Below are 19,018 nucleotides of genomic sequence, written 5' to 3'. Positions count from 1 at the left end.
GATATGTTTCTATATAGTAGATGCCTGTTAAATAATTGGTAACTGAATACAGAACTGAAGTGGGAAACTCAATTACTTTTTTAAGTCAGGACGTATGAAAGGCCTAACTCTGGCATGAACACCACCAATCCTTTTATTCCAATAACACAAGTTGGAGGATAGTTAAACTCCTCAACTCAGAAAGCACAGCCTCTTCTTGAGTCAGGATTTGCTGAGACTCATTAGGTGGAGCCATTTCTCTTTCTCTACCCAGGAAGATTCACCTCTGTGGGGTATTCAAACTTTAAAATATTTTAAGGCCCTATAGAAAATTTCTGCAAAATAAAAGGATACGCTTTGTTCATGTTTTACACAGTTTAAACAGTGAGAACTGTGATATTAAAATTGTCAGTATTGTTTTTTTTAATTACAGAGTCAAATCTTAAGTAAACTCTAAACAAGGGAAGTGTATACTCCAGGCCCACTCTCCTGCAATGGTGTGCATGTGTATGTCCTTCATACTATAATCACAAATGCAGTAATGGCTGAAATACTTTCTTTTGTAGTAAATAATTATTAGGTCATTTCTCTAGGGTCAGGAAGCAGAGAACCATTTATAACTAAAACATGGAATTTTCTTATTTGTATGTGTGTGTATGTGCCTTTGATTAAAAGAGAGCCAAATAACCTCATCTTAAGAGCAAAAAGAAACTGGATAATTTCATATTCTTAACTAAATGAATGCTCATCAAGATGCCATTTGCTAAACCAGCAGAGAGGATATAGTGAGAGTATTAACCGAGTAAAATAAGGTATAACTAAATATGTTTCCTTTAAAATTTTTGCCACAATGTGTAATTTTATTTCATGCCTCATGGAGAATCATTTTGAAAGTATTTCCTTTGTTAGTCACAAGATAATCTTTAGTTAATAATTATTTATTTGCCTTAATCCTAATACACGTTCTAGCAAAGTAATTTATTCATTCATTACTCATGTGTCAAATGAAATTTCGAGCAAACAACTTTTCTGCTATATTGCTGCTCTGCTGTAACCCATTCTCTTGTCTAGCAGCCAAAGTGCCCTTTTTAAACAATGTATCAGATCATATTCCCTTGTTAAGAAACCCTTGAATGGTTTTCAACCAACTTTTAGCCCCAAATCACCATGGATTACTACAAAGTCCCTTTCCTCTCTACCCTCAAATTCCACCATCTTCACCCTACGCTCCCCTTGCTCTAGTTAATGGCTTTCCTTTTGTCCCTGACTATAAGCTCATTTCCACCCCTGCATTTCATGCTGGTCATTCCTTCTGCCCGACCACGCTGCCCAGATATCTTCCCGTAAGGGACTCCTTTTGTCGTCCAGAACTGTCCTCATGATGAGGTCTTGCTAGGCCATCCAATCTAAGAGAGCCTTATCTCCACCCTCAGTAACAGCAGTTACTGTTATTTAAAAACATCCTGTTAATTTGTTTACTTATTAGCTCTCTCTCTCTCTCTCTCTCTCTCTCTCTCTCTCTCTCTCCAAAGACCCCAACCCCTGGCAACCACCACCCGCAGAAGAAGGTAACCTCCTTGAAAGAGGGGATACTGCCTGTCTCCTCCAACACCATAGCTTTAGCACCTAGAACAGCATTTGACATGTGGAGGGCACCAAAAATAATATTTAATGAATAGATGAATTAGTATTTTTAAGCACATTATGTTATGGATAGGTTTTCATTGTTTTATTTTATTTATTTTTTTTTTTTTAGGGGAATCCTCACTAAGGTCATATATTTAGTTCTCTTTTTAAAAGCCAGGGACTGTGGCATCCTTCAGTGGCAAACATGCCTGGGTATGACTGCAAACAGTAGTGTCTTGATGGCAAAACTTTCAGATTTCGCAAGACATTTGAAATAAACAGGCTGCTCAGTGAAAAATGAACACATTTTCAAAATAAAAGTTGTTGTGTTGTAATCAAAATTCTGAAACTGGCTTCTCGTGTCGCTCTCTGGTTTTAATCAAAGCCTCACGGGTCCCGCAAAACATCCAACAAGGACTTTTCTCCCCTAGAAAAGGTTTAACCTTTCAATGACACATGAGAAGAGGAAAAACATGTCTCAGAGGGTAAAAATATTCTGCACAAAATCTTGGTTATTTTTAATACTCAAAAGCAACTAACAAAGCTGTGATATTTTTTAATTTAGAATGTTTGAATTTATCCAGATAAATTAAGACCCATTTAGGTTGGGGACAGAGGAAGGTAGGCAACTAAGGGCATTGTCAGTGCTCTGGAAGGGAAAAGAGAAGAAAATTTTCAAAAATTCATTGACTTCTTGGCAAATTTGTTCAAAAATGTACTTTTAATCAGGCCTAAGTTATAAATATTTTCCATGTTCAAGGAATTATACAAGTAAAAATGTAGTAAGGGTTCAATGGGTTAACATCTACAAAGTGCTGATGTTTGACATATACTAGGAGCTATAGATGAGGGTTTCTAATTGATTGATTCTTACACTAAAACAAAATTTTAAGCCAGCACTTTACATTTAAAATGATCATCACAATTACAGTTTTATAGTTATATTTCAAAAACCTTACTTTTTCTTTCAAATATAACATTTTAAAAATAAAATCCTTGTGTAATGTCATATGCATTTAATAACCATAGCTATATCAGTGTTGTTTAATTCACTAAATTTCATTTGTGATTAAGGGATTCTAACAAATGAATGATGTATTCTTTGAACCTTCCAGGTAGTGTACCAGGCACCACAGAAAAGAGAATAGAAAAATTTGACATTGACTCTCTCACTAAGGAGCTCCCTATCCATTTAAGAGATTAGACAGTCACAAACAAAGAGTACAAATTTTATTATTATATAGAATTCGATGTTCTATTTTATCCACATAAAAAGAGATAAGAATGTGCACTATAACACAAATAAATTAACAAAATTGAACAAGAAACAGAGTAATTATCAGGGGGGAATAGGGAGGGAGGGAAGGGGATAAGTAAGGGAAGGGTTTAGCAAAGGAATTAATATAAATGATCCATGAACATAGACAATGGGGTCGGGATGGACTGTGGGAAAAGAGGTGGGTTGGGTGGGGGGCAGCAATGAGGAAAAAAGTGGGACAATTGTAACAGAAAAACAATAAAAATAAAATATAAAATTAAATAAAATAAATGTAAAAAAAATTTTTTTAAAGAATGTGCACTAGAATAATCAGAGACAAGTTCCTGGAGAAAAATTATAACAAATTAGATAAAAACAAATCAAGACTTTCAGAACTAATAAAAAGAAAGTCAGGTCTGGATCGGTGTAATGTGCTCTACTAACATATTCTTCTTTGAGGCACATATTTTTAGCCACCAGCCACATATACACTTGACTACACTTCATGTTCAACCAGGTAATATTGGCATACTGTTTATGAAACATTGAACTTTCCTCTAGCAGGTCTGGGAGAAAAAAATACCTGGTACCTTAGCCAGCATTCACATATGGGTGTTCTGTTTTTACTAATTTTAATTATAAAAGCATTATTTAATGAACTATTTTTCCCTGTTCTTAAAGCCATGATAGCACATTCATCCTTCCCTCCCTCTTCAGGCTGGGCGGTAGGTCTGTCACTGAGTAGGGAGGGTCCAGGCCGAGTCTCTCTCCCTACCCACCACAAAGAAGATCCTTACCATTTGCCGCAGATCCTAGTGGCCTTCCAAAACATTGACATTTATCGTTAAGGTTGAAACATTTTTGAGTGTTTTGGCCTCATAGTGGGAGTATTGTGGAGACGGGGGTAACAGAGAAATACTTCAAGACTCGTTGGTTTCTATGCTTCACTCAGTGCCTGAATACACTGCATCATTCAGAAATTGCACTGTAGCATGATTTTTAACTGATAGCTTGCTTGTCTCTTTATACTGTTTACTAGATAAATAATCTCTAGGTGAGTTGAATTAATTTAAACTTGAGTGTTCGGCAACCATGTAAACGAAGCCAAGAAATCCAATAGAAAAGTGGCATCAATGCTGCGGTTACATATTAATGTCAATTCATATTTAAGGGAGGTATTGGAGACAAGGGCACTGATATAGGTAAAACAGGTTATTCATTCATCTTTATAACCAAATATAAAATGGCTTGCTAAATAGACCATGTGGAAATCCACATCAATTTAAAACTATCTAAATAAGCAGGCTGGCCTTTATATAACTACTGTTTGCCTTAGACAGACAAACCTTAAGTGGGCAATTAGGAAAAGGTAAATAGCACACACTGCTGTCTTTTCCACCATCCAGGAAAGCTTTTAGCAAGCTGGCTTCAGCATCTGTATTCATAGATCAGCCAGCTATGAGCTTACAGAGATGAAAGAAAAAGGCAGAAATCTCTAAATGCCATGCATTTAGAACTGCTTGGCATATTTTTGTTGACTGAAAACAGGAATTCTTTATATTCTCTTGAAATAAGATACAGTCTTCCTTAGCTCTGTTTAAACTTTCAGTAGAGAAAAGAATCACCATTCATTCTATTACAGCTTTAAAACCAACTTGTGCTATCAAAGTTTATAAAGACTATAGAATATTTTTAAATTCTTTGGTATATCAGGCAGGTTTTTTGTTTGGGGTTTTTTTGGTTCAGAAATAGTATGTGAGAGAAATATTGACATTGTCCATCACAAAATGTTACTAGAGAAGCATGTAAAGATTAAACTGTATCAGAAACTAATTCTTCATTCATTGCAATAAACACAGGAATATTGATGGAAATATCTGTTGCTATTTTTGTGTTGCAATTTGGGAAAAGCTTTTATATTAGGAAATGAGGAGTAAGAGGGCAATCACACAGTTTACACATCTTTCTATATGCTATTCTAGTCCAGTTTTCTCTCAAAAAGTGCATTTCTAATTTAAGCTGATCAAAGGAAATGCTAGGTTGGAGGAATGTTCTCAGAAGTTCCTTTCTAGTCCCAAACTAAAACTCTGAGCAAAATTGGGTAAAAGACAATCCAGTTACAGGCACTGAGGTCCACTGTTGTCTGCAGTAGAATTTTCCTGGATCGAACCAGAACTGACCTGCTCTTCAATTCATTGACTCCCTTCTGATTTAACTTCACACTTCCTAAATCAGCAGAACTAAAGCAGCTGCCAGAATACAGGCAGCAGAATATAAGAAGAAATTTACTCCCCAGGTTGCTTTTTTTTCACTATCAGAATTCTGGAGCCTGGTAAGAGGTATTGTGGGCATGATGGGACGGGGAGCTCTACTGGTTCTCTTTGAGTATTATGATGATGCTGTACTGCATTAATAAGAATGGTATTAGAAGTTTCTTAGATGATCCAATAATAGTAAATGCCCAAGAAAATAAAAAATACTCATAAAGTCTATTGCCATTGTTTCAATAATAATACTTACCTTCAGTATGCAATAAAGGACTCAAGGCAAAATATTTTAAAGTGGATAGGGGAGGTTGCTTTATATTTATAAATGGAGTAATTAACCACAAAGGTAGAACATACATGAATTTCTGACCCCTAACGACACTAAATTAAAGTCTAAATCATTGAAATCCTTTGAAAACCATTAAAATACATATATAAACTAACAAAACACAAATGTAATGAAATTCTAAGTTCTTATTACACATTATTTGGCAGAGCAGTTAAAAATGAGGAAATTGGATCCTATAAAACTATCTTGATTTAATAGCTATGTATTGAACTTTGTAACTTTAAAAAAAAGTGGTTTTTTTTTCAAAAGCCTATAAAATATTTACAAAATCTGATAAGAAGTCAACTAATTTGAAAGCAGTAAGATTTATAAGTTGGTAAAAGAAATTGTCAAACTGTGAAACTAGGCAACCCTATGTAAAGGCTAATTTAAAAAGAAAAAATACAAATTCTATACAAAATGTTAAAGGGAGTGAGAGATGGGGAATGAGTGATTAATAGGCATGGGATATTCTGGACAAAATAATGGTGATGGTCGCACAACATTATGAATGTACTAAATGCCACTGAATTATATTAAAATAGTTAAAATAATAAAATGTTTCTTAGGTGAATTTTGTCAAAATACAAAGAAATAAAAAATAAATGTGTCAAGATCAATGCTTTCTTATATACTGTTATGAAGAAACTACAAAATTATTATTCAAAACATGACTTTGATAATAGGACAGCATGATAATGATAATGAATGGGAACACTCTCGACTGTAATTGATAAATTGACGCAAGTCTCAGTAAAATGTGAAGTATATGGTAGTTGTACATAAAGTTAGAGATAACTCAATAGGATGTAATAAAGGGTCCAGAAAGACCCAAACACATTTAACAATTTCAGAGCTAATAAAGGCAGAAATTTAAAACAATTGCAGAAAGATCATTCAACAAATGAGTTTGGGACAACTAGTTAACCATTCAAAAGACGGTTCATATTATTAACTTGCAAACTAAACCAAAATAAACTATAAATATATTAAAAACATAACTACAAAAAATGAAAAAACAGAAGTACTTTAAGAGATCAATATTGATATCATCTTAGCCTGAGAAAAGTATTTCTTAGCATGAAACAGAAAGCAGTAACCACAAAAGAAAAATATTGATTAATTCACTACTTTTGTAAATTAAAATACCAAATTAAAAGGCTAACCATGAGCCTGGAAAACAATTGCTTTTATATTAATTTTTATATATTAGCATTATTCAAAGAGTTCTTGAAAATCATTTACAAATTCCCACACATTCAGAAAAGAAAGAATACCCAATAATTAAGAAAAAGGTTTAACTACTCTATTAATCAAATAAATTAAACTAATATATTTTCCCTTACTGTATGAGGGAAAGAATGCACCCAGAATGCTAACATTGGTTATCTATTGCAAATGTGATTTGAAAGATTTTTCTATTCTAATTTATAGTATACTGTATTTTATTTTTACAATAAAATTTTATAGTTGAAGAAAACATTGTACTTTTTAAAGTAGTTTGAGGAACTATAACCCACAGAATTTAATATTTCTCTATAAAGAGAATATGTCTGTGGAAATAAAGGAGGTCTTTTCTTTCTCATGGAGTTCCTAAAACATGCAAGTGCCTCTCTCCACCCTTCCATCTACACACGGCCAGCTTTCTGCTACCTTCATTGACTGCTTCCTGCTCCTCTCCCCTCTCCTGCATTCTATTTTTATATCATTCATGTGGTTTTTATTTTCCTTGTTTCCTGGTCTTCTGTCATGAATGTAAGTGTAAGAAGCAAAATAAGGACATATCTAATCAAAGTAATAATAAAAACTAGTGTGGCTGCTGGTGCTACAGCAATGTTATTATTTAATATTTATCAATGTACCTTTGGGCCCAGAGGCTCCTCCTCTATTACTACAGCAATAAATCCCCTGTCTTGCTCCCAGGCAAGGCCAGAAAAATACAAATAATTATATTTAATTCATATTAAAAATGGAAGGAAAGAAAAAGAGTTAGAGGTTGTAAAAAAGTGGTCAAAGATCATGAATAGAATAAAGGAGCTAGAAAGTATTATTCTCAGAAGTTGCCTCAGGATTATTTTCCCAAGTCAGGCTTCTGTCTCTATGATTTACTGTCCATGTGGAGAGACACCCAGCCTTTTGTCCAGCAAAAGCCTGCTGGGAGAATAAAACAATGAGCAGGTTAATGAGTAAATTAAAGCATAAGTAATTTTATAATTTATTATTCATTTATATTATTAATGTTCACAGTAATTTGTTTTTTCTTATTTTCTGTTTTCTAACACTTTCTTAACTTAAATTCTTTGAAAGAGTTGGTGATTTTTGTAATATTTTATTTCACTATTCATTTCTCTTCTAATATGAAGTCACTTTCCTTATGAAAAGGCTGTATAAAATACTAATTTGAATTATTAACTTTTATTTTGTGATTTAATGAAAATCATGATTCATTAATCATTTTATTGCATTAGAACATTTTTCTAGCTTTTAATATTAATTTATTATAATCTGTTGTTTTTTAATATTGTTCAAGCCTATCCCAAATACTAAAGAGATTTTTACTTGAATTTTTTTTTTTTTTTTTTTTACCTCTAGGAATTGTATACATTATCTCTTTTCTCCCTAGTTTTTACAATTGACATTATTTAACTTAGGGTCACATTTATTTCCAGTAATTTTTCCTTCTAAATTGTATACTATAAAAAATTTCCCTTTTATAAGTAATCAAAAATAATCTCATTCACATACATTTACAACAGAATACCTGCTATTGTAACAAAATATAATTGAATACCTTCATATTTCAATTTCATACATGTCCTCTCTTTTCACTTTCTGTAAGTACTATTGCTTAAATCCATAGATATTATGAACAGGTAAATCACAGATTTGTTATTCCGGTATCTGAAACACTGGCTGGCACATGGCAGGTGCTCAATAAAAATTTGTCAAATAAATCAGCATACTGTGGACCACCAAATTGGAAGTGACAGTTTCCTACTAGAGCACCCATTATTTGTTTAATAACTAATTTAAAAGTGCTTTTGATCATCTTGTTGACAAAATCACTGGCTGACAGCATTAACATTTAATAGCAACAGCAACAATAATGATAGTAGTATAATAACTGAAATATATGATACTTTCTATGCCAGGCATTATTCAACTTATACTAATTCATTTAGTCCTTGCAGCAAACCAGGACAGGTACTGTTGCTATACCTACTTTAAATATGAGAAAATTGAAGCACAGAGTGGTTACGGTCACATAGCCAGAAATGGAAGAAATAGGACTTGAACCCAGGCTCTTAAGTAGTACATTACACTGCCTCTCCAAGAGCTAATATCTTAACTCTTGTCTTAAAAGACAGGATATGTCTTTTACTCCAACTGTATTATAATCTCTCTCTCTAAAAAAAAAAAGAACTTTATCTTTTAATCCCTGAAATATGACTCCAAGAGTACTGCTTTATATATAACGGTCTCAATAATTTTTGCTCATTTTATCTTGATTCCAATAATTTATAAGCTAACACCTTATAAATTACTATAACTATAAATTATTAGAGTATTTCATTTTGAATAACATGTAAAAGATTAGCAGACAACATCTGGTGAGATAGTGAAGTAACTTCAAGTGGGAATGTCCCAGAAAGTTTTCTGAAGCTATGAGCTCCCTCTGTTCCTTTCCACTGCAAGCAAACCTTCCTCATAGAGGAGAAACTAGAAAACATCTAAACACAGATGCTGATTTCTAAGTGACATGGTGGGTGACAACAACAGCAATAGACTTTTTGAGGGTATTTTGGTTTTGTTGAGTATTTATTATGTGCCAAAGACTGTGTTATGAGATTGTAGAAAGGTCAAATCATTTTTTCGGTTAGTACTTTTAAGGATTGTTATTATAATAAGTTCACAGATGTGCAAAATTGGCTTAGAGTGACTCCAGATCACAACTAAGATGTGGCGGGCTGGGACCCTGGCCTTTCCATGTACTTGAATAACTACTGTATTCTAAAGGGAAGGCTTCACTGGAGACTGTACACAAAGAGTTAAAATAAATCCTTTTACATAATCTGACTGTCTCTGTCTTCTACACCATCACATCACAACCACACTCCACTTCGGCATTCCACAATCTGGATTTTATCTGGGGAGTCAATAATTTAGAAGGAGTGAGAAAAACCACCACCCTCTCTGTAAAAAGCCACAATTGTATCCATTCTTCTGTGGCACTATCCTTATACCCAGGACAGAACACAGACAGAATGATAAATTTACATAAGCTTGAAAGATAATATTTGCACATATAAAAGACAAATTTCTCCTATTAAAGTCCTTTCTAAATATAGATAAATAGTATTGATATACCAGGTAAAATTTGGTATGATTATTATAAAAGTCTTCCAAAGCTAATATAAATGAAATGCATTTTATCCTCCCGTAAAGATAAGACTAAGCAAATAAAGTTAAGACTGGTAATGTAGAGCGATTTTAGACATATCAATATCTTCAATTGTTCTTCAAATGTTTGGGAACTTAATAAAAATCCCCAAAACACAATTAGGAGATTTTTATATTCATGAAGATATAAATTTAATCCACATGTTTTTTATCTGTTTACACTTGAATCATTCAAGTAATGTTTTGAAAGTGCTGTCTCAATGTCTATAGCATTTTGGGCATTTTTATAAACCTTTTTTCATAAAAACAGGAAGTCATGCTTTGCCAAGAGTAAATGAACTTAAAATACTAAAGTATTCTAGACCACCATGAATATCTCAAGCAATAGACTTTTGTGGAAATTCTTAACCTAGGACTATCTTTTTTTTAACTGACTGGACTTCGCTGGGCCACTTTTACATCACACACTTCCATGAAGGGGGGTCATATACATAGCTCAATATATTTATCAAGTCATACTATAAACCTATGTGTAATAAAATCTATGCTTTATATTTAAATAATGTATGAACAAATGGACTTCTAGAAGATTGTCCTAAGCCAGACTCTGCAGGAAACAGGCTTTGAGACAGAGATCTCATGTAGAAAGTTTTCTGGGGAGTGTGAGGCAGTAAGGGGACAGGATTTGGCAGAGAGAAGCAAACTGCAACGCAGGTGCAAGAAAGGCCTCAGCAAGCTCTGAAGCATGGAGGACCCTTCTGAAATGCCCCAAATGAGGCAAGAGGGCAAGTTCTCTGTATCCCCATATCCACCCGTCACCGCACACAGAATGACCGAAGACAGGGGTGTACAACCGTGGGTAAGGCAGCTCCCCTCGGAAGGGGGTAATTTCTCCAAACACAAGACTCATTCAAAATGGTATCTGGATGGGGCACCACAATGTCCACTAAATAGATCTGTTGGAGTTGTCTGAGAATTAATCCTCTGTAAATATAAAACCTACCCAATCATGTAGTCTGATTAGCAATAAAAAATGAACCACATATTCACTCAATCAGCTGGTAGAGACTTAAGGTAAGTAAATCTATTTTTTAGAGAAATTTCAACACTTACTATAGGGATTTTATTTATGATGATGAATGACCAATATCTGTAGGTCTTTACTCAAATAAATGTTCTCCTTTTGTCTCCTGACAGAATTCTCTCAAAGATAAAGCATGAGTAAAAAATAAATACATTGGGGGAGGGGGGATGTGTGCATGTACAGAGAAAGGCAGGGCTAACAAAAATGCAACAAAAAATAACTTTGAATAAGTAACATCACTTAATTTAATATTTCCCAATACTTGGTTTCTAATTTATTCATTCAACAAACACTGGTTTATGGCCTACTGTTTGTAGAAATTAAAACACAAACCAGTAATATAGAACCTAGCCATCAAGAACCAACACTCACATAGGATATTCACATGTAAACAAATAATTGCAATATCATCATGATAGAATAATATGATCATAGTTTATCCATGAAATTCCTCTGGGTGCTGACAAAATTCCTAAATTCTAGCACTAAATTCATACTGTAGAATGTTCAGGATTCTCCAGGACTCCACTTTCAACTAATACTCCTGGAGAAACTCTGAACATATATGTCCCTCTCAGACTTCTCCACTGCAGATTCCAATTGGAAGGAAACGTATCCGTGAGGCTAGCTAGCTGAGTCCTGACTTCAGGGGTAGAGTGATTCTCAAATGGAAAAGCATACTATCACTGATTGAGACCTCCTTTACATAAAGTCCATTTAGCAAATTCTTATTGACCCAATGGTGTATCATGCATTGGTCTAAGAACTGAGGATATAGCAGTAAACAAGGTCCCTTTTTCCAAGGAGCTATAAACAAGGTCCCTTTTTCCAAGGAGCTAGAGGCAGAAGCCAAAAAACACTAGAGAAACAAAGAAATTCTGTGTTACCGTTTACTGCTAATATGTGCTATGAGAGAAATAAAGCAGAGGAAGGAAAGAGAGGAGAGAAAGGGCACTTATTAAAACAGCCCAGATAGAGGAGGTGATATTTAAGAGAGGAGGAAGGGAGACAACACCCAGGCTCAGGAACAGGAATATGCTCCCAAATACCCTAGAAATGGTCGTCTGCCAGCCTCTGTCATTGACCTCATGCCACTTACTCCATGCCCACCCAAACGCAAAAGCAGCCTAAACTCCCATAACGTAAACTACATTGACATAGTTCTAAAATATTCTTTTTTTCTTGATACTAGTTTTGAGTTATAAGTACCTGAGTTGTTGAAGAATTTTGTGTACTAGAACCCAAGCGTCATCACCAGCCCTTCATCCAGAGAACATTTGCTGCTTCCAAATCCCAAACATGGGAGCACATCCTACTTCACAAAGGAAACCAGCTAAAACAATTTATGACAATATTACCTCTAAAGTCAGCAGCAATCCAAGAATAAAACAAGGCCTATTTTCTAAGATCTGACATAAAACTTGAAAAGAGTCCATTTCATTTTTTAATAGTAGAATGAAACCCATTAGAAGCCCTTGCATTTGGTACAATTAGATCCAATGGTGAATTAGTCAATTAATTTTTTTTAACTCAGTAAACAATTTATACATGCACACATATATGTACATGTTTATGCATTTTCCACATTTCCTTTTTATTTAAATATGCACATCCATTCACCATCTTTTTTGGTGTTGTGTAAAATGCACAAGACACTACACAGGTTTCCATAACGCAGTTAATAAATATGAAAATGAGGGCTCGTCTTCAAAGAAAACAATCTTCACTCATAGTCAAGATCTGCTATGGTATTGCTTTGCTCCAACATTTGCCATTAGCCCTCTCAGACCTCGTCATTTTGAGGCCAATACCTTTTGTAATTCAGTCAGAGTTCAATTAACCCCCCAAGTCTTTGATTTATATCTGACAAACATAGTTGTGACCAAATGTTTAACTACATTGATGAGAAATACTAACCTAAGAGTAACAATCTTACCAAAATCAAATTCAAACTCTACATATGCAGGCAAACACATTTCTTAGGCAAATTCACCTACGTAAGAAACCATTTTATTCTTCATATACTTTATCCTTCTTTTCCCAATTCAAAATGATCTTCTATCCCTGAAGAGAAGGTAAAAAGTCACTAAAGTTTAATAATGTCAGAAGTTTACAGTTGCTAACTTAGGGAACAGATGAGAAATTAGCATTTGTCTTCAGTGTTTGCTTAATTAACTCTTAACCAATAAAACTCTGAATCCACATTCTGGTCAATCATTTGCAATCTTTTGACATTCGTACTACTTATGTTACAGTCAGCCAGTCAACAAGTATTTATTGCTCTTCCAAACTGGTGACATAAGCATAGCCAAAATAATAAGTTCCATTTAGGGTAGCATATTCTAGAAATAAAACTTTTAAAAGAATTACCTATATAAAGACGGAAACAAAGAATATTAAGAAAATGTCACTTGGTAGTGCTAGTAAATGTTTTTCCCTCTCACTTGCAGACCATTGAAAGGATGTATTCAAGACTCATTTATTAAGGAAAGTGGTTCACCTAGTATGCACAGAAGACAATTTTATAGTTGCCATTTGACTCTCAAAGATCTTTGCATTAACTTATTGCTAAATGGAATTATCAGCTAATAAATGCCTTTGTACTTTCTTGTATTTTCCATTGGGATTATAATTCAGTTAAATTATATGTTTTAACCACATTTAAATTTATAAAATCCAGATACTGTAAAATTTTTAAAGCCATTAAAAGTTATATTTTAAATTAATATTATGATTGTACTACATTTTAAAATCTCAATTCCTGACAACACACACACACACACACACACACATTTTCCTCTTAGGAAAAGTGACACATTAAATTACAAAGAAAAACACCACAGGGGATTTTTAGGGCAGTGAAATTATTCTTTATGGCACTGTAATGGTGGAAATATGTCAATATATATTTGTCAAAAAACATACAATGTAAACCACCAAGAGGAAACCCTAATATAAACTAGAGACTTTAATCAATAACAATGTATTCATATTGGCTCATCAGTTGTAACAAATGCATGACAGCAGTGCAAGATGTTAATAATAAAGATGACTTGAGGGAGACATGAGGGGTTACATGTAAACTTTGTGCTTTCCCCTCATTTTACTGTAATCTTAAAACTAATGAAGAAAAATAAAGCCTATTAAGAACAGAGAGAAAGATATAATTCAAACATCATGATCGTCTCGCCTTTGTATTGGTTAAACTCAACCATCAAAATTAATAAAGTATTGCCTTTGTCATCAGCAAAACATTCAAATCATTTTAGAAATTATGTTACTATTGATAAGTTTTGGTGCAATAAATCTGGTCAAGCACAGACTCCATCATCTGAATTTCCTCCTTTTAGTGTGTGCATCCATATCTTTCTTCCAGTTTCTGTCTTGAAAATGACAGTGAACACAGGTTGAAGAGCGTGTACAGATGTTCATTCAAATTATAAATGCAACAATTCCTACTTAACAATTAAGAGAGAAGGCACATAGAGTAAATTAGAACATTGACCTAGAAGCTGTCACTGGTATAGTACACCTGTGGGAATCTAGAAGCTTGGTTTCAGAGGTGTTTTTAAAACTACAAAGCTATTAAAATATAGGGCGGGGAATGATGGCTTAGTTGTTAACATCTGTGCAATTCTTCTTGGACATTTAAGGAAAAAGGAGAAACATTTCAACTGAGATACTCATGCTGGGCATAATTTTAGTACTGCCAAGCCTGCATTTTTACTAGGGTTCCATTGAGATTCTCAAACTAAATAGAACTATTGATACATTGGTGTCATAGGTGTATCAATAATTTATAGTTAAATACAATGTTTACCTCAGAAAATGTTTTGTGAAAATATAATTGTTTCCACTAGGAAATATGTTCAAAATATGAGTTAAATTGTGATATACATTTTAACAGTGAAGGAAACCAAAAAGTCAGGAAAAACATAAATTAACTACCTACAGTAAAACTGAAATTTGCTTTAAAAAATAAATAAGAATAAATAGGATCTAATATAAAAAAAAACAACCTTAAATTTGCTACCTTCCATGGTCTTGCAGTAGTTACCCTATCACTCTGATTTCTCAAAGTTAAAGCCAGAACTAAGCAGAATTTTAAGTGATTCAGAACAAATAAAAAACGAAACACCAATAACTACCTCAGTTGTCCAGATTATATTTCTCACTGAGTTCACTATTTAATGTGTTTCAGGTTCTTTCCAGAACTATGAGCTTTGTTCAAAGAATGTGTTTAAATATTTTCAACTACTTCCTTTCTCACCTTCTTAGTATTCTCTTTCCAACCCCCAAACTGATTCCAATTATACTCAGACTCTCTTTTTATTTTGAAAAGTCACTTTATTTCAAAGTCTGAGAAAAATAAAAGCATTTTTCTAAGGAAACTCCCTCTGTCAAGTGGAACAAATTAAACTCTTCAGAACAAACACTGGAGTGAATCCAAGTAATGACAGAACTAAGATTCAAATAACTATACAATGAGCACAGATGAGATCCCTGCTTGGGTCCACCTAAGGCCCCCTAAATTGACAAGCAGACCTCAAAATGTTAACTTGTCACTTACACACCCAGCTTAGCCCCCTTGTTTGGGTTCCTTGGACCAATTCAGAAACATCATGAAAAAATATTTAAATGACTTAACTATTCAAGAAGCTAAATTCAAATTATGAGGAAATAATATGAATAGAAATAAATATTCAAAAAGTCCAAATCCTTTTGTAAAATAAAATTGGCTATCATAGGCTCTTTCTATGGTCCCACAAACTTTTCTGGGCATCAGGGCCATCAGGATTGCTTATTAAACATCACTGGCAACAGTTCTTGGACAATGGACCTGTCAAGGGCTTAGGAAAACTACACAAGTAACAAATACCTTCATACTCCCATGCAAGGTATGACCGTGACCTTTGTTTTATGTTTACCTCTATCTCACCCCTTTACCTCACCTCTACCTGTGTATTGCCTGCATCACTATCTCTGGATACCAGCATGCTCCCCATTGACACAGAAAAATGAATGAAAACAATCTTTGCTGCCATCAGTAGCTATGTACAGAAGGATCTTTTTTCTCTTTCATGGCATGTTGTCACTCTTTCCATCCTGAAGGAAAATGTTAAAGGGAGTTAAAGTCATCCTTACTGATGATAAGTATTCTTTTCTTCCACCTGGGAAATTACTTAAATGACTTTTATTTGTTGCCCATTCCTTAACCTTAGCCTTCACTTCCAAATAAGAACATCAAACTGTCAAATATAGATTTTTGGCTAAGCTATTTTTTGAAAAAGAATGAATGATAAGGGAGGAATCCCTGTCTCTCCTGCCAATCATATCTCTCCCTGTACTACTGGCATTGTTCCTGGTTTTGTGAACTAGTGATTTCTTCACCTGATTTATGCATATAGTCCACTTGCACTATCCAGCTATCTCAACTCATCATCTCCCTTTGCAAGCTGAGACCTGGTCATTGTGTATTCTGAAAATCTGGTAGCTAATACGCCTTTTCTATAAAACTAAAGTCTATGTGACTTTCTACTAAGACTTACTAGAGTCCATTCCAATATTGTATAATAGTTGGTCATTTTTTCACATTTTAGAAACTAATTGTATCCAATATATTAAAACTGTGTTACTTCTATAAAATCACTTTATACTGCACTGAAAGCAGGTAATAATACACTTAGAATTGTTTGGCAAGACAACTCAAGATTTGTGGGGAAATAACCTTGTGTTTCATTAATAGCTTAATTCAAAGCCAGAGCTGAGTGCTGAAATAAGTTTCAAGTAGATGTAAACCTCAGCATTTAAAAGATTGAGCAGTGTTACCCACCAAGACCAATAATTTTTGAAAAAGACAACAAACCTTGTATTGAACATGGAAAAAGAGTAGAAAACAAAAATTGTCAAAATGTTAGGCTCTTACCAGAAACGGACTCCAGCAAATGCAGGAGACACACATTATAGCCAGGAGCTGGATGACCATTTCGAAATGATGAGACCTGCCTTGTCGATGGTGCTGACTTTTAAATTTAACTCTTAAGAGTGTAATTCCTGTGATGGCATTGCACAGGAATGAAACACCAAGGGCTAAAAGCCCCAGAAAAGAAAAAAGGAGAAGATAAAACCTGTCTTCCCAGTCTCGGATATGTTCTGTCTTGTAGAAACACCAGGTCCTTGATGCTTGAATTGTATAGTCTCGATGCCCAAGGATGGGCAGCAAAGCTATGAAAACAGCAAACAAGCACACACCGCCCAACATCACTTTCACGTGCTTGGATGTAATCTTTGTAGAATGAAATATTGGTTTGGTGACTCCAATACATCGCTCAATGGCCATCACACTGCCTAGGAAAAGTGGGCACAGACCAGAAAATACCATGGAGATACCAAAAATACTGCAGAGGATGTTTGATTGGTCAAAGCGGATCCAGTCTTTATCAGAAGCATATACAAATACTGCTATAGTTCCATTGACGAGATGCCCAAAGAAGTCTGTGATCACCAGGCCACTAGCCAAGAGAAGAAATGATGCCTTGGACTTCTGCCTAAATCTCTGATATGCCTTCATGAGGATAGCAATGGCAAGGCTGTTTGATAAGATTCCCACCGTCATGAAGATGACTGAAAAAAAGACTGAAAGCCGGTTTTCTGTCTGGCAGGTTGTATTTGAAAGGAGCCCAGTTGCAGGAGACACTGGCTGTTTGGAATTGTTCATGGACATTGTTGTGGGGAAGAAAAAAAAAGCCGGCCGTTCAAGTCATCTCCCTCTCAGAACAGTGCAGGCTTGCAGTCCAGGCATCTGTAGCATAAAGACAGAGGAATTATGAGCACTGCATAACTGCACATCCGACAGTTAAGTACCTTGGGGTAGGACTCCGATTTATGTGACCTATCATAGCAAAGATGAATCATCCTGAAAGCCGCACATATCTACCTGGGGTTCCACTTTTTGTCTTCCAAGTAAAGCAGCTGCCAAAATGGAGCCCCCTTGATTAGCGTCTTCACAGGTTTGCAAAATCACTAACAAGATTAGATTTAAGCCCAATAAAGTTTTTTAAACTATCAGAGTCTATTTAAATAACTAAATGACCTTTTAAAGTTTCTGCTTTTTTCTCAAGTGGGCTTTGTTGCAAAACTGCAGATTATTCCTTAGGTGAACAGCCTGTTTGTCAGGTAGACAGAACAATCTTCTCCAAAGGTCACTTTGGAGCTTTCCTGAATAAGCTCTAAACCTATTTGATTTAGATCAAATACCAGCACACCACACGCATCATTGCCCCGTGGAAGGCAGTGCTGAGTCTCTAGGAAGGTTTTCTGGTCCAGCTCCCACATGTACAGAAAGCCTGGGCCGCAACAGAAAGAGGTGAGTTGTGCTCACTATGAGCACATCTGCGCAGAGGGTGTTGATTAAGCTACAGCTCGAGGGTAGCAACATCCAAAACGAAGTATTTATTGTCACTGTTTCCCTAGTGAGTTGAAGCCTGAGTCACAGGCTCTAGATACCCAAGACCACAGCCACCCCGCCCCGAGGTAATCCGACTGGCGTTTCACAAGCAGTTTTCCCGGAGGCTGGGAATTCTGGAGCCAGCCTTTCCTGAGACTCGCCTGGTGGGTCTGCCCGAGCTGTCCAGAGGATGGCCGCCTCTTTCAAATCTTACCGCCAGACTTTCTCCCATTACTACCCCGCCGCCCCCATACGGCTGCTTGCAACATCTTCCCCCAAACCTCCTAACTTGCTGAAACTTTCTGCAATCGCTCAAATGCTAGGGGGTCAGTTTTCCTCCCACCCCTGGGGGCGCCAAAGGCCTGTGCTGGCCGGGATGCCAGACTCAAAGTGTCACAGGCAAGGAACCACGGGGCGCCAAGGGGATCTCTTCCTTGCTCATTTCCCTAATCTGAGACCTTGTCTACCTGGTCCCCAAGCCGCAGCTGAGAATCCGAGCGGATCAGTACGAGTACCCTTCTCCCTGAGGGTCTCCCCAGCTATGGGCATTTGGCCCAAACTTGTTACCACGCGCAAGCTAAGGTGCCCTGCAGGGCGGCCGGCTGCAGTTGGCGCCCAGCATCCGGGG

At 35.5% G+C, this 19,018-nt stretch overlaps 1 protein-coding gene across 1 annotated transcript in view; it reads right to left on the bottom strand.

The window, feature by feature from the left end:
• PTGFR (prostaglandin F receptor) overlaps positions 1–17,741 on the bottom strand; it is a 31,202-nt gene extending 13,461 nt beyond the window's left edge. The window contains exon 1 of the mRNA XM_090271688.1: positions 16,870–17,741. Coding sequence (XP_090127814.1) covers positions 16,870–17,667 — 798 coding nt within the window. The 5' untranslated portion in view covers positions 17,668–17,741. The remainder of the gene's footprint in view (positions 1–16,869) is intronic.
• Positions 17,742–19,018: the final 1,277 nt, after the last annotated feature.

The sequence above is a fragment of the Furipterus horrens genome, unplaced genomic scaffold (assembly GCF_987537825.1).
Source record: "Furipterus horrens unplaced genomic scaffold, mFurHor1.1.pri manual_scaffold_3, whole genome shotgun sequence".
NCBI lineage: Eukaryota > Metazoa > Chordata > Mammalia > Chiroptera > Furipteridae > Furipterus > Furipterus horrens.
This window is presented reverse-complemented; position numbering and strand designations above follow the sequence as displayed.